Below are 15,112 nucleotides of genomic sequence, written 5' to 3' on the forward strand. Positions count from 1 at the left end.
CACCAGTCACAGGACAGAGACAACTGAAGGACCATGAGAGAAGTCAGGATCCTTCTAGGAGGGGTGATACCATGGCTCATCCTAAGCCTTGGACTATCTGCAGCCTCCTCTGGTATGTAACCTAATTGGACATGATGAGAGATTTATACATGCCTCCGGACACATAAAACACCATCCTTGTATTAATTTCTGTTTTTTGTGCAGCTCTAATATAAATTTATTTCTTCTTTTTTAAGTAATGGTTCAAAAAGTGTCAAAAATGGCAGTGATAAAAGGTGATTATTTAAATAAAATATGATTCTTTTAGGATATTTGTGAACTTTGAACTTTTATATGAGGAAAATTCTGTTCTCCAAAAATAGAAGCGAGAGAGTCCCACATCAACCAGTTCTGCAGCACATGGGGAAACTTCCATTACAAGATCTTTGATGGAGCTTTCTTCCACCTTCCCTCCACCTGTAACTACATCCTTACATCCCAGTGTAAGGGCAGCTATGAGAGTTTCAATATTCAACTCCAGCGACAGGAGGTGGACGGGGTAATCAGCATCAAGAGAATTCTTATGAAACTGGATGGGATCATGGTGGAGTTAACCAACGCTTCAGTAAAAGTCATGGATAAACTGTGAGTCCATTTTGTTTATCTTTTTCTTTTTTCCATTACTAACTAATCTACAAGTTTGACTTGTGGTTCCTTTTTTATCATCAGTGTTATTGTTTATTTTTGTTTTCCAGTGTCTCCTTACCATTCAGTCAGGGCGGCATTTCAGTTTTGGAAACGATGTCCTACATTAAAGTTAAGGCTAACTTGGGTCTGGTTTTCATGTGGAATCAGGCGGACTCACTCTGGGTAAGTTTTGTTTGCTTTGTTAAACACTGTAAAAATAGGGTAAGTTCACTTGAGCTATCTAGTCTCAAGTCACTATATAAGACTGATTGAGTTCATATCCACTTATATAGAATCCAAATCAGTCCAGATTAGTCCTGATAATTTCAGTACAATCCAATTATATAGATTTCAGTACAATCCAATTATACAGCCAGCTCCAATTACATAAGGTAAGTTTGTTTTTAATGTATTTACAGTACATTCAAAATCAGTTGATTGTAAAATGCAGCTTGGTAAAACATTAGAGATTAAAATAAATCAATAAAGTGTTGTTCTGAATTTCATTTGGCACCTCCTTTTTCAGATTAATGTCTTAAGTCAAAGGTAGCTGTGATGATTCAGTGCCTTGTTTAGTGACGTGTAAATAACATGTAGATCCCCAGAGATAATGCAAAATGTTTCATGATTTATTGACTGACTTATCATGCTGAGTGCCATGGCCTAAAAATACATAAACTGGATTCATGTGACAATGCTGAACTCATTAGAGTTAAGGAATGTCAATTCCATGTTAATTACCACAAAGTTAAATGGATTGCACAAAAAACAAAGGAGCAACATCTTTGACATGATACACGCGAAAACTTGAAACCATGAAATAAGAAACTATAATTCTTTTTTGGATCAGATAAACCATCACAGGTCCAATGTCATGACATTAATTATCATCTCAGAAAAAAACTAAAAGGTATTTTTTTTAAAAACATTTATTATGCTTTGCATGAAATACATGTTTTACTTAAACATTCTTAATCATTGGACTGTCAGAAAGTACTTTAATTTTAGTAAGTACAAGTGAGTAAAGTTGTAAAGGAAATATCTTCTGATCTGTGGCTCATCATGAAGCATAAAAAAGGGTTTTAAAAACTAATCAGACTTCCTAAAAATGGCATCGCATTGTACAAAATACAACCACATCTGTTTACTGTGAAAGACCTTGCTTTGGGGTTTTTATTTGTAAAAATCAGCCCATTTGGTATCATTTTATTATTTTGTATACTTACCAATGCAACTAAAGCCCCGTTCACCCAGTCACACTTACAAACACGCGCACATTCATAAACCGATACGATATTGGCAGGCAACTTGGGGCCAAATGCCTTGCCTAGGTGATAAGCGAGGAAACTGGGACCAACCCCTCAACTTTTTGACTACAAGATGACAACCCTCCCCATTAAGCCACAGCTGGCCTAGTGATTTACCTTTTATTGATTTATCTTCTATGTGTGGGAAAGTAACATAAATCTTCAGTTGGTTGTTTAATGGCCCACAATGAAACCCTGTATTTATTCATTAAATAAACTATTAAAACTAATGTATTCTTTTTTCTCCATTTACATATTATTTGATCTGTTAAAGTTTACCTGTTTGTTTTTTCTGTTGGTGTGCTGGATGTTTTTGTTGCAAACATACTAAAAACCCTGGTTGGACCAGGGAAACTCTTCACCGCCTCTGCTGCACAACTAAATGTGAAAGTTGTAAAATCAACATCTTTACTACAAGACAATAAGACATAATATTAAAAGAAAATTAAACGGTTCATTAAAAATATAAAGCTATTTCACCGCTCAACAAACTACTGCTGAAAAGCATCACACCAAACAAGCATCAGAGGATGTTTGAACTGCGATCTTGTAAAGTTTAGCTCTTTTGGTTTTTATTTAACATAGCTGAGTACCGAAACAAAAACAGTTTAAACAGAACACCAAACAAAGGTCAAACTAGGTGTAAAAAGACTTGTGCAAGATTCCATCTGAAGATCTGAATTTAATTTCAATCTCAATGTTGCACGCATTTAAGGTGGAGCTAGATGCCAAATTCAACAATCAAACTTGTGGCCTGTGTGGTGACTTTAATACAATCCAGCTTAATGATGAGTTCATCCAGTCAGGTAAATACAGAACACTCAAGCTATAAGCAAAGTGACACACATGCATCAAAGTTAATAATTCATATTTTCCTTTTGAACACAGGGACTTCCTTAAGTTTTGATGAATATGCAGTGAAATGGAAAGTTGATAGTCCAACTGAAATGTGTAAAGAACTCTCTTCTGAGGCTGCAAATGAATGCTCAAATGAGGTACTTTTTCCAAATTATACTTTTAAAAATTGTTTTAGATCTATAATTTCATACAATTTATGAATATGACAAACTTGAATATACAGACAGACCTCTGCAAGGAACTGCTGAATGGACCTGCGTTCCGCAGCTGTCGCAACCTGGTTGACACTGAGTCCTTCATAAAAGCCTGTGTGAAAGACATGTGCAACTGCAACAGCAACGACAGCACATGCTTGTGTTCGACTGTGTCTGAGTACTCCCGACAGTGCGCCCATGCAGGTGGCCATCCACAGCAGTGGAAGACACATCATCTCTGTGGTAAAAGAAGAAGCAGTTTTGAACTGTCTATATTTCTACTACAGCTACATTGGAATCCTTCAAAACAATTTTTTTATCTTCTGAGCAGAAAAATCATGCCCTTTCAACATGGAGTACAAGGAGTGTGGTAGGCCCTGCACTGATACCTGCAGATACCGGCAGAAAAGTCAGCTGTGTGATGAGCACTGCATTGATGGATGCTTCTGTCCACCTGGTTAGTTTCACAATTAATATTAATTTGTAATTTAACTGTTTAGTATTTTATAGTGTGTATACAAATTGAAAGGAACAGGTTCTTGCTGTTATTGAATGGGTCTCTATGTGCCAGAATTGGATTGTTAGGTTAAACCTCTTATAAATGTGCACTCTTAGCATTAACTGTTCTATTTACTTAAAGTACACAATAGTACTTTGAGTGTGTACAATATGTTCTTGAGCATAGTTGTTACATGTTCTCACCTGTAGCATTTTGCCTTAGACAAACAGTAGTTGGCAAACTTCCAGATTGGAAAGGTAACTCAGTGTGCAAATACAATACATACATAAAGAATTCATTGCTTTTACACCAGAAACACGTATTTAAGTTTAAAAAGAGTGGAATTCTGAAATATAAAATGTATAGGAGTCTTTGTTAAAAACAGCTCCTGCTTGTATAGGATATTGACTTGAATCGTTGTAGAATCTACCATATACATTAAATGTTACGTTCTACTAGCAGAAATCTGTTGATATGTCAATGACAGCGTTTGATTAGTTGAATTTACCAAAGATTTGATCCAAATAGTCAGTCTTTTTCAGTGGTTATTATCAGGACCTATTGCCATTTGTGCTTGACATGTTTCTGTGCTTCGATCGATACTTTATTACATGGATCTTAAACTCAATGGCTGAATTAGGAGTAGTTATTGTTATCTATCCCACAACTCCAGAAACAGTAACAACAAGTCATATGGGTTTATCCTGGGTATCCTAAAGGCCCTTTAATGGTGACACATCCATATTATTGCTAGCCCTTTCTTCCTGTCGTAACCTTTAGTACAGCCTGCTAACAGTCTATTCTCTTAGGATTTGCAGTTAAATGTTTTTTTTTTCAAGTGCTTATTTACGACACTTACTTTAGTAGTGTCTGAACAATTGTCATACTAGATAGTTATTGTACTAACATAATATAATTATGTCAAGAGCAATTTAACAAAGTAAATAAAACAGGTAAATTGATGTGCATAGTACTATTTTGTGGCTTCAAGAGAGTTCAATAATAAATCTCAAACTGCTTGTAATTTGTTATCCTTAGCACAAAAAAACAAAAGAAAGGTTGCATGTTTGGACGGATGAGTGTTTTGGTATACCACCAGGATGAAATACCAATGTACCCACCACTTCAAAAAATCTGAGCTATCCCTTTAAAATTATACAGATTTTAAAGTGACTGTGTTGAGCAGTGAAGATACATTCAGGCATCCCTATTTCAGTTTTCTGATTACCTTTTTCACAGCACTACACTCCTACCCTTACCACACTGTTGCACATTGTTAGGAATTTATTTAAAACCATTTAAAAAATAACAGCATATGTTCATGTCAAAAACATTCTAATAACTACTGTATTAAACACAACACTCCCTCATATAAAACATAGGATTGGAGTTGTATATTTATATGATTGATAAACTACTAACTCTTGTCTCCTCCAAGGAACTATATTTGATGATATCTCAGAAAGTGGATGTGTTCCTGTTGAGAAGTGCCCTTGTTCCCATGACGACCAGACATACGAACCGGAGGAATCAGTCATGATGGCGTGTAAAAATTGGTAAAAAAAATAAAAGAAGATTTCAGCATGATTCAATATCTGTTTCTGAGATGGCAAATCCAGCGAACTGACAATACGATTTGACTGTCTTTTTACAGCACTTGTTCAAAGGGTGAGTGGAGCTGTACAGAAGTAGACTGTCCTGCTATGTGCTCCATCCGAGGAGGATCTCACTTCTCCACCTACGATGATAAGACATATACCTTCCATGGAAAATGTTCCTATGTTTTGTCCAAGGTAAACAGATGTGGATGAAAAACATAAAAAGGAAAATATATGTTAATTTATGTTATGCAGTTAAAAACAAAATTCAATTCAATTTTGAATTGAATTGAATTGAATTTTGTTTTTAACTGCATCACATTACAGTTAAATCAGATAATAATTAGATATCTAAGTGTATTTTTCTCCTTGTGGTTTTTAGGATGAAAACAGTGCTTTTACTGTGCTTGGTGATTTTGACAAATGTGAAAAATCCGATAAATCCACTTGTCTGTCTGCCGTCACTCTGCTGTATCAAAATCACACGGTAAAATATCTATGTGTACTCTAGGAGTGTGTGTGTGTGTGTGTGTGTGTGTGTGTGTGTGTGTGTGTGTCTGTATACACATACATACATATATATATATATATATATTTATATATATATGTATAGCTATAAAAACTTGTGTTTTCCCAAAGATGATTGAAGTTAAAGCCAACAAAGAAGTCCTATATAACCAACAAGTCTTTGAACTTCCTTTGTTTCTGCGTGAGTAATTTTTTATTTGTATTCCTTCCTTAGTAAAAATGCAACATAAACTGGTTTTGCTCAAGGTTTATTTAAATGTTTTTGATGTTGTACATTTTCTTTCCCTTTGCAGATGACATTGCAATCTTCCGCCCATCTACATTCTTTATTGTAATCCACACTAGCTTTGGGCTTGATCTTGAGATTCAGCTCGTACCGACTATGCAGATCTACATCAGAGCCGGTGTCTCCTTAAAGGGAAAAATATTAGGTACGTTTATTCTTTAGGAGTTTCAGTTTTGTATGGTGTTTTTAATAGGACACCAAGTTTAAGTTTTGCCTGCATCTAGGTCTTTGTGGAGATTTCAATGATGACTCAATGGATGACTTTAAAACTACAAGTGGACTACCTGAAAGAACAGCGGTGGCATTTGCCAACACATGGAGGGCCAAAGCAACCTGCCCAGATGTAAAAACTGATCTCACAGACCCCTGCACTTTAAGCATTGACAAAGGTAAATCAATGACATTATTATCTATGTATAATATTCATAATGCTCAACCAATCAACTTTTTTTGTTTTCTTTTGTAGAAAAATACGCAAAAAGCTGGTGCTCCCTTCTGTCAGACACAAATGGGATTTTTGCACCTTGCCATTCTAAAGTAGACCCAGAAGAGTATAAAACTGTAAGCATGTTGATCTTTTTGTGCACATCTAATCTCTTTAAATAAACATGTCTTTTTGTTTTAATTTTGATTAACTGCACCTTGTAATGTTTTATCTAATCTGACATTACTTGTCTTCACAGTCTTGCATTTTCGACACTTGTGCATGTGAAAACAGTGAGGAGTGCGTGTGTGCTGCCTTGTCCTCATATGTCCATGCATGTGCAGCTGAAGATGTATTCCTGAAAGGATGGAGAAAAGATATCTGCAGTATGTTTTAGCCAAAGAAAATTGGCATAAATGCACTGTCTTTTCAATAAGGTAGTAATGCACCGCATATTTCTTAACTTTTTTTTACAGACAAATACACCACAGACTGCCCTGCTACGTTTGTGTACAAATACTACATGACAAGCTGTGGTCGAACTTGCCGCTCTCTGAGTCAATCAGACTTGACATGTGAGGTTATGGTTACCCCCGTTGATGGCTGTGGCTGTGCTAAAGGAACTTTTCTAAACGAGAAAGGACTGTGTGTATCGGCTTCAGAGTGCTCCTGTCATGCAGGAAACACATTGATACAGCCTGGGGAGACGGCCACTGTCCAAGGACAAACTTGGTGAGAAATTTTTTGTGTCAACTCGGGCCATACTAATATATACAGCTCACAAGACAAGATGATACACGATATCTGGTTAATACAAGATAATATTTTAGAAATATTTTTGGAAAAACTAAGAATACTTTTTTTACTAGAAAGATTTTCTAATTTGCATACTGTATTTTGAACAAATATATAATCATTGTGAACTATTCTAGTCAAAATATATCCTGGTTTGTATACCGTAGTTTTTATGCTTGTTTGATTTTTAGTCCGGAGTTTGCATGTTCTCCCCGTGCATACGTGGGTTCTCACCGGGTACTCCGGCTTCCTCCCACAGTCCAAAAATATGACTGTTAGGTTAATTAGTTTCTCTAAATTGTGCTTAGGTGTGAATGAGTGTGTGCATGCTTGTTTGTCCTTTATGTCTCTGTGTTGCCCTGCGATGGATTGGTGACCAGCTCCCCTGTGAGCCACTATGGAATAAGCGGTAAAGAAGATGAATGAATGAATTAATGATTTTTAGTCAGTCTAAATGCAGAAAAAAATGGTCCTCACTTTTTGGGTTTTATAAACCTCACACTGTTCTGAAGCACTTGTTTCCAACTACTTATATTGACACCCCCCTTCTTGCAAACGTAACACTCGGACATACCTATGTCCACCTTCATGCTTCCACAAATATGCAAGTGAACACCAAAACTTGAAACCTTAATTAAAACTGTAATATAGCCATGTTTTCTTTAAAAGCTAACAGCTACCTTGTTATTTTAGACTTCAGTGTAGGTATCAGATTTAACAATTCAGTGAATTATTTAAAAATATGCTCAATGTGATAACAAACCAAATTTAAAGGTATCTTTATTGTCAGTATCCTCTGGAAAATTATTTTCTCAGCCTTTTTTAGACTGAGAACCAAGTTCATCATGGATTTTTATTTCTACACAACCAAACTTTCTTTGAGAACAGACTCTGTGTAAACAAGACTATTGTGTTGCGAACTTATGTTAAAAAAAATCCATGCATTACATTTGAGATTTCAAATTTTAGTTTGACCACGATGTTTAATTCAGGATCTTGCATCAGCCTAAATATGTGTGCAGAAAATGCCAATTTAACTATAAAAAATGTGTTATTATCCAGTTATATAATTAATATGTATATGCATTTAATATGTTTTTATTTTTATTTTACATTAATTCCAATAAATTCCAATATCATGCAAGTAAAACTTCATAGGTAAATTTATGTCCCAATTGATCATCTTAGTGTTTAATTTTTTACCGTCACTTTGAAAGCCTAATCTTATTGAAATACAAGGTCTTGTTTACAAGAGCGACCTGTTTTTTGAACTAGAGGTGATCAAATGCAGTCTAGACTATTTATAAATGGTAAATAAGTTTATGTCATCAAATAAGAGAGTCATCAGCCAACCCAACAAGAAGGCGTTAATCGCTGACTTTAACAACACTGCAGGTCGTCTCAAGAACTACTTCCTTTACTACTTCAAAATAAGATTCTGAAACATACCTCGATACAACTGGGTGTCAAGCCTGAAATACACACCTTCATATCCTGGGCCACTGTAGCTCACACTTGCTTCAGCTGAGGAATGTATTTACTGAAAGCACTTGGATTGTGCTTTGCAAGTATATCTTGCATTTTAAAATTATAAAATTTTGTGTCACAAAATCTTGTCACACCCTAGTGTCAACTGTTAACATATAACAACTGTTTGCTCAATTTAACAGAAGTTACTGTTATGTTCTTAACCTTAAGAGGGGATTTAGAATGCGACTGCATTAAGGTATAAATGAAGTGTTTGTGTGGGAAAAAAATCTAAAAAAGTGTGACTTTAAGGATATTTTTTTTGTTTTGATTCAACACCTATTGAAAGACTATAATTATACTCTTTTAATTATTGTATTTCTTGTCTGTCTTGTAATGCAGCTCCTGTCATGCCGGAAAATTACGTTGTGAAGGGAAACAAATAACACAGCGTAGGTAGAAAGTCTTTAGTAAAGACCAGTATAAACAACAAAATGCTTTATATTGCCATTCCTTTTAACACTTTATCAATGTCATCAGCCTGCACCAGTCCAATGTTTTTCTTCACTTGCTCCGATGCAAAGACCGGTGAAAAGGGGTCGGAGTGCCAGAACAGCTGCCAGACCCTGAACTCCGAATGCGTAAGACTGTGTTGCTGGTTGATTAGTACTTCTAAATAAGGAAGACTTGTATGTATAAGCAACTGAATAATTTTTTATATAAATTGATCATATTGCACAGGTTAGTTCACAGTGTGTCTCAGGATGTGTGTGCCCTAATGGCCTGCTGTTAAATGGGACTGAAGGCTGTGTGGCAGAGGAAGATTGTCCCTGTCCCCATGAAGGAAAGTACTATAATCCAGGAGAAACTATCACTATGGACTGCAATAAATGGTGAGATTTAATGTGCATGTTGAATAATCCCAGATTATTGTGACATAGCACATGTTCTCTTGTGACAATTAACTTGACATATTTATTCAAATCCTAGCACATGCAAAAACAGGATGTGGCAATGCACAGATAATGACTGTGGTGGAACTTGTACGATATATGGAGAGGGGCATTATATCACTTTTGATAAGAAGAAATTTGCATTTAAGGGGGATTGTGGCTACATCTTCTCTCAGGTACACTTTGTTGTGATTTTTTTAGTCGTTGTGTCTACGTAAGTTTTGTTAAACTGACTTAGAAATGTTGTAGGACTACTGTGGAGACGATGTGAATGGTACCTTCAGGGTCCGGACTGAAAACATCCCATGTATTGGAAGCGAAAGCATTTGCTCCACCAGTATCAAGCTCTACTTGGGGGTATGTAAATATGGGGAAACGCTGCATTCACAAAAGAAAATGATGATGTGTGCTTATATGCAAGAAAAGGTTTTAGTGTTACCAAGCCATATTTTTCAAATAAGCAAAGATTTAGACAGTATAGAAGTGCTTTATTTATTTATTTTTTGTTTAATTAGTATGAACAGGAGTAACATAGATTTTCCTCTGCAAATCGTAACTCCTCAAGATATTTTCAAACCAAAGTACCCAAAAAGAATAACTAGATTGTTTTATTTTTTTATTTTAGGCTTAAGTACTTAATGACATAAAATTGTACATATGAGCTACCAAACACACAAGAGAAATATTTTTAATAAAATATCCTCTTTAAGGTATTTTCACAAACAACTTCACGCCTGACAGTAAAAGGCTAATTTCCACTATATATACAACCTATATCCACCTCATGAAGTATTTATTGTTTGCAGCATCTATCATAGTAGATTATAGTGATTTTATTTGCACTCTGGTCAAAACACGTTTTACACTTAGGTACTACTAAGACAAAAATGAATTAACTGCTTATGTAGCAGAATGTGTTGATTTTCTTTAGTATGAGTACAACCTGAACATTTGTCAAGAGTTTTTGTACTAAGACTAATAGAGGTCTCTCAGCCAGTTGCATTCTGTTAAGACCATACCCTTGAATGGGTAATCCCATCAACATCCCACCAAGCCCCATTCTGGATTACGCAGTAATGGGTTATTGCATTTGCCAACTTGCCCTGTGTGATTAGAGGAACTCATGAGGCTTCCAGTCCAGCAGTGGGGCCTTAAGTTAGGCTCTAAAGTTAGTTTTTGTTCTCTGATTTCCTCTGTGTGAATGTTTTATTTGATTTATGTGCTTTATTTATTTTATTTTAGAGCAATGAAATTGTTCTGTCAGACGAAAGTGTCACAGTCAGTCAAAGCAAAGGGATGGACATACCCTTTAAAGTCCACACTATGGGTATATATGTCGTCATTGAGGCAAACAATGGCCTTGTTCTCATCTGGAATAAAAAAACAACACTCATGATCAAACTCAGCTCTGCATTCAAGGTGAGTGAGGACATCGGAAAGGTTCTTGGACAAAGGCTTAGGTGCTTTAGATTTATTGATGGGCATGCTTTTGTTGTGTTGCAGGGCAAAGTGTGTGGCCTGTGTGGAAATTATGATGGGGCTATCAAGAATGATTTTACTACTAGAAGCAACGAAATTGTAGTTAATCCAACAGTATTTGGAAACAGCTGGAAGCTGTCTTCTTCCTGCCCAGAAGTAAACGCAACACAGAACCCCTGTGCTCTATACTCTAATAGACGTGCATGGGCAGAAAAACACTGCAGCATTATCAAAAGTAAGGTGTTTTCGGCCTGCCACAACAAGGTAAGAAAGACCAAAGGCATGCAACCTTAATGTCACCGTCGCTGAATTCATTTTCATGCAGAACAAACTATACCACAATATTTTACATTTTTCACCTGCGCTTACAATTGCTTCTTTCAAAAAGGTGGAGCCAAGCCAGTACTATGATGCTTGTGTGACAGATACATGTGGCTGCAATTCGGGAGGAGATTGTGAGTGTTTCTGCTCAGCTGTGGGAGCATATGCAGCCACATGCAATGAGGCTGGAGCCTGTGTGAATTGGAGAACTCCCACCATCTGCCGTAAGTTTAGATTGGGTTTTGAGAAGGCATGAAAGCCAATATCTCAACTTCCACCAACTTACATGTTATTTAATTTAAAGGTCTGACGTGCTGCTTCGGACGTCTTCTTACCTTTTGTATTTCTTCTATGTAAACATTTATTTTTAAGTAAATCCTACAGAGAAAAATCAAAAAGTTGGCTCACACATAGGAGCTTTGTTTCTGCCAAAATAAGACAACTGGCTTTTATAACCAAACTTAAATGCTGCAATACCAGACTGCCGACAAAGGACAAAAGTAGAACTACAGTCATAAGTAAGGCAGGAATAAAACTAGACCAGTGTTAGGAACAAAGCTAAATACAATACTAGCAAAGATACTAGCACTGAAGTAAAGTCAACCTTTAGTACAAATATTAAGTGACATGAAAGCCGTCAGATCACAAATGTGTGAGATAAGAATGGGTGATAGGGACTTAAAAGTTCTTCATGATATGGTTTGATATTTATTTTATTACCATAATACTGATGATAATGAAAAGTATTTAGAACCTATTGATTTTTTTAGCAATAGATTTTAAGGCTGTTACTGCACGTCAGTATACCTCTGAGGCCTTCAGACGACTGTTAGAAGACATTGCTGTATTAAGTGCATCATCACCATGTAACAGAAAACATCACAGAAAAAGTTGTTGATTCGAGTTGACATTTTAGGGGTAGCTCAAAAAATTATGTTCCAAGCTTTAAACATTCACCTAAACAGACAGGCCAGGCAAGTGGAGCATCAGTGAAGCAGTCAATAGATCCGAGGTAACTCTGGAGATGGTTCAGAGATCCACAGCTTAGGTGAGACAATCTATCGACAGGACAACCATTAATTACGTGCTCCACAAACGCAGTTCTTTTGAAAAACTACCAAAAAGGAAGCCATTGTTGAAAAACAAAACCTTTAGAAGTCCTATTAGGAGCTTGTAACAAGCCATGTAGAGAGCAATTTGAAAGAAGATTCTGTGATCAGATAAGACCAAAACTAAACTTTTTGGCCAGCATCCAAAATGCTGTTTTTTGGTAGCAGCATCTTGCTGGGAGACAGAAGCTGGTCAGGGTTGATGGTGAGATGGATTCAGTTTAATAAATGCTGATCCTGGAAAAAACCCTTTTAGAGGCAGCAAAAGACTTGAGACTGACTGAGATTCACCTTCCAGGAGGATAACTCTAAACATACGGTGAGAGTTGGAATGGTTTAGCTCTAATCATGTTCATGTTTTAGAATGAAAAAGTCAAAGTCCAGACTTGAATCTAATTGAGAATCTGAGGAAAGACATGAAAATTGGTCGCAGACACTTTCTGTCAAATTTTACTGAGCTTGAGCTATTTTGTAAATATTTATGATCTAAAAAGCTAGCAGAAACATACCTCAAAAGACTTGCATCTTTAATTGCAGCAAAAGGTGGTACTGACTTAAGGGGAATGAACACTAATGCATGCCACACTTCTTATATTTGTACTTATAAAAAATTTGGAAAAACAGGCAACAATGTAATGAACTATTAAGTCTGCAAAATTAATTAGATTAAATGTGGAAAAGATCACGGTCATTTTTAAGGTCCTTTGTCATTAAGTGCTTGGTCATTTCTGACAGAGTGATGCCATATTAACTATCGGTTTTATAATTCGCCCCATTTTTTTGCCTTAAATATAATTTTAAAAATTAATAAAAATAAACTGTGAGCTTTGGTTGTTTTGAATCCATAATGAAAAACCTCCATTTATAAGACCTGTTTGTGTGTGTCTATTTGTATGTGCATGATGCATTTCAACAGTAGGTTAAACAAACAGGTAAAAAGGATTTTCAAAAGATATTCTGTAGGTCCCTTGCCATCTCCAGTAACTGCTAATGGTTAGTGACAGGGTTAGTGAGTCACGATACTAATGCAGGAATGTTCAATCAATTATTACATATATAATTTAAAACATGTACATGTACAACATATTCAGCTTGCTTCTGTCCTGTTTTATCAGCTCTGTTCTGTGACTATTACAACCCTGATGGAGAGTGTGAGTGGCACTATGCTCCATGTGGAAAATCATGCATGAAGACATGCAGGAATCCTTCAGGAAAATGCTACAATAAACTTCCACCACTGGAAGGTAAGAATGATATCAAAAAGAAAAACATTCATGCATTCTCAATTTATTTTTTTGTTTTTTTGATTAATTAAAAAGGACCCATGATTTTTTTTAAAAGCTCTTTAAGTAAATCTCATGATATAATCACAGTTAAATTCAAGGTTGTTTACGGAAATGTTGATGAGATTTTAAATGCTATCACTGCTATAAGTTAGGTTAATCATGAGCCTCTATTTAATCATACTTCTGCAATAAAAACAGAGACACAAATCTTCCCTAGCAGCTCACTTTATCATTTATAGTACAAGTCCATCCCATATCACAGTACTAAGTGTGCCCTTCTGTACCCCCATAATGGTTTAGCTCTGTGTTGTATTTCTCTTGCTGCCTGCCAAAATGTATTTAGTGCAGCAAACACAGGCAAAGCTTTTGTGTGTCATCCCCAACATGTTATCATCTACATCCTCATGCTATGTCACCACAGCAGATTGCCTAGCCATGCAGAACATATGCAGATCAAGGCGTGAAAGTATAATCTGAAAGAGGCAAAAGACATGATTAAATCTTCTGTTTGATATTTTACTTCTTAAGGCTGCTATCCCACATGCCCATTTGAGCAACCATACCTAGATGAAGTTACCATGAAGTGTGTGTCCGAAAAAGAGTGTGGCTGCTATGATGATGAGGGGAAGCATTATAGAGAGGGAGAGTCAATACCTACAGGAAAAAATTGTCACAAGTGGTAGGTTATACAAATGTTATACAAATTTTGCTCTTTTTACTAAAGTACCCAAAACAATATCCAAATAAAACTTGTTAAATTTGTTTATACATTAATTCAAAATAAGTTTTCATTATCTCCTTTCCTCAGTTATTGCTCTTCAACAGTGAAAAAGTGTACATATGATGTGAACGGTGAGTAAGACACATATGTGTACATAGGTAATACAAATCAGCAACTAGATTATTTTGTACTGTCAGTGCAATATTCTTGAAGACAAATGATAGTGGGTTTCTTGAAACTACAATGTGTTTAGCCCTGTCATACTTTTGCAGCTTGCACATGTGTCTATATGAATGGAACCTACAAATATGGAGATAAAGTCTATGACACACATGATGGACATGGAACCTGCATGTCTGCTGTTTGTGGGGAGAACGGCACTATTATAAGAACAGTGGAACCTTGTACTCCATCTACAACTCCATATCCTCATACACCAACAACAGTCTTTGATTTTACCACAACTGGTCAGTTCAGACACACACAAATCTTGTAGCAGAATTAATTTTAGAGCATTTCAGTGTTTTAAATAAAAGTTGGTATTTTTGTTCCTTCACAGAAAGTACTACAGCACAGCCCAGTAGTACAACTAAACCTATTTCTACTGTCACAACTAAAGCT

The 15,112-nt window shown here is 36.0% G+C and overlaps 1 protein-coding gene across 1 annotated transcript; it reads left to right on the forward strand.

Annotated features, from left to right (window-relative positions):
* The first annotated feature begins 259 nt into the window (after positions 1 to 259).
* On the forward strand, positions 260 to 14,630 carry LOC124883469 (mucin-5AC-like). Its single transcript, XM_047390571.1, has 27 exons — positions 260 to 275; positions 363 to 624; positions 735 to 849; positions 2,689 to 2,779; positions 2,862 to 2,968; positions 3,055 to 3,268; positions 3,357 to 3,482; positions 4,963 to 5,080; positions 5,179 to 5,317; positions 5,505 to 5,609; positions 5,762 to 5,831; positions 5,944 to 6,081; positions 6,161 to 6,325; positions 6,403 to 6,497; positions 6,620 to 6,746; positions 6,837 to 7,092; positions 9,025 to 9,074; positions 9,163 to 9,263; positions 9,364 to 9,515; positions 9,613 to 9,751; positions 9,825 to 9,932; positions 10,818 to 10,994; positions 11,079 to 11,318; positions 11,443 to 11,599; positions 13,600 to 13,728; positions 14,299 to 14,449; positions 14,579 to 14,630. The coding sequence occupies exons 1-27, from the start codon at positions 260 to 262 to the stop codon at positions 14,628 to 14,630; spliced, it is 3,600 nt and encodes a 1,199-aa protein (XP_047246527.1).
* The last annotated feature ends 482 nt before the right edge of the window (positions 14,631 to 15,112 follow it).

This window comes from Girardinichthys multiradiatus, chromosome 2, assembly GCF_021462225.1.
Source record: "Girardinichthys multiradiatus isolate DD_20200921_A chromosome 2, DD_fGirMul_XY1, whole genome shotgun sequence".
NCBI lineage: Eukaryota > Metazoa > Chordata > Actinopteri > Cyprinodontiformes > Goodeidae > Girardinichthys > Girardinichthys multiradiatus.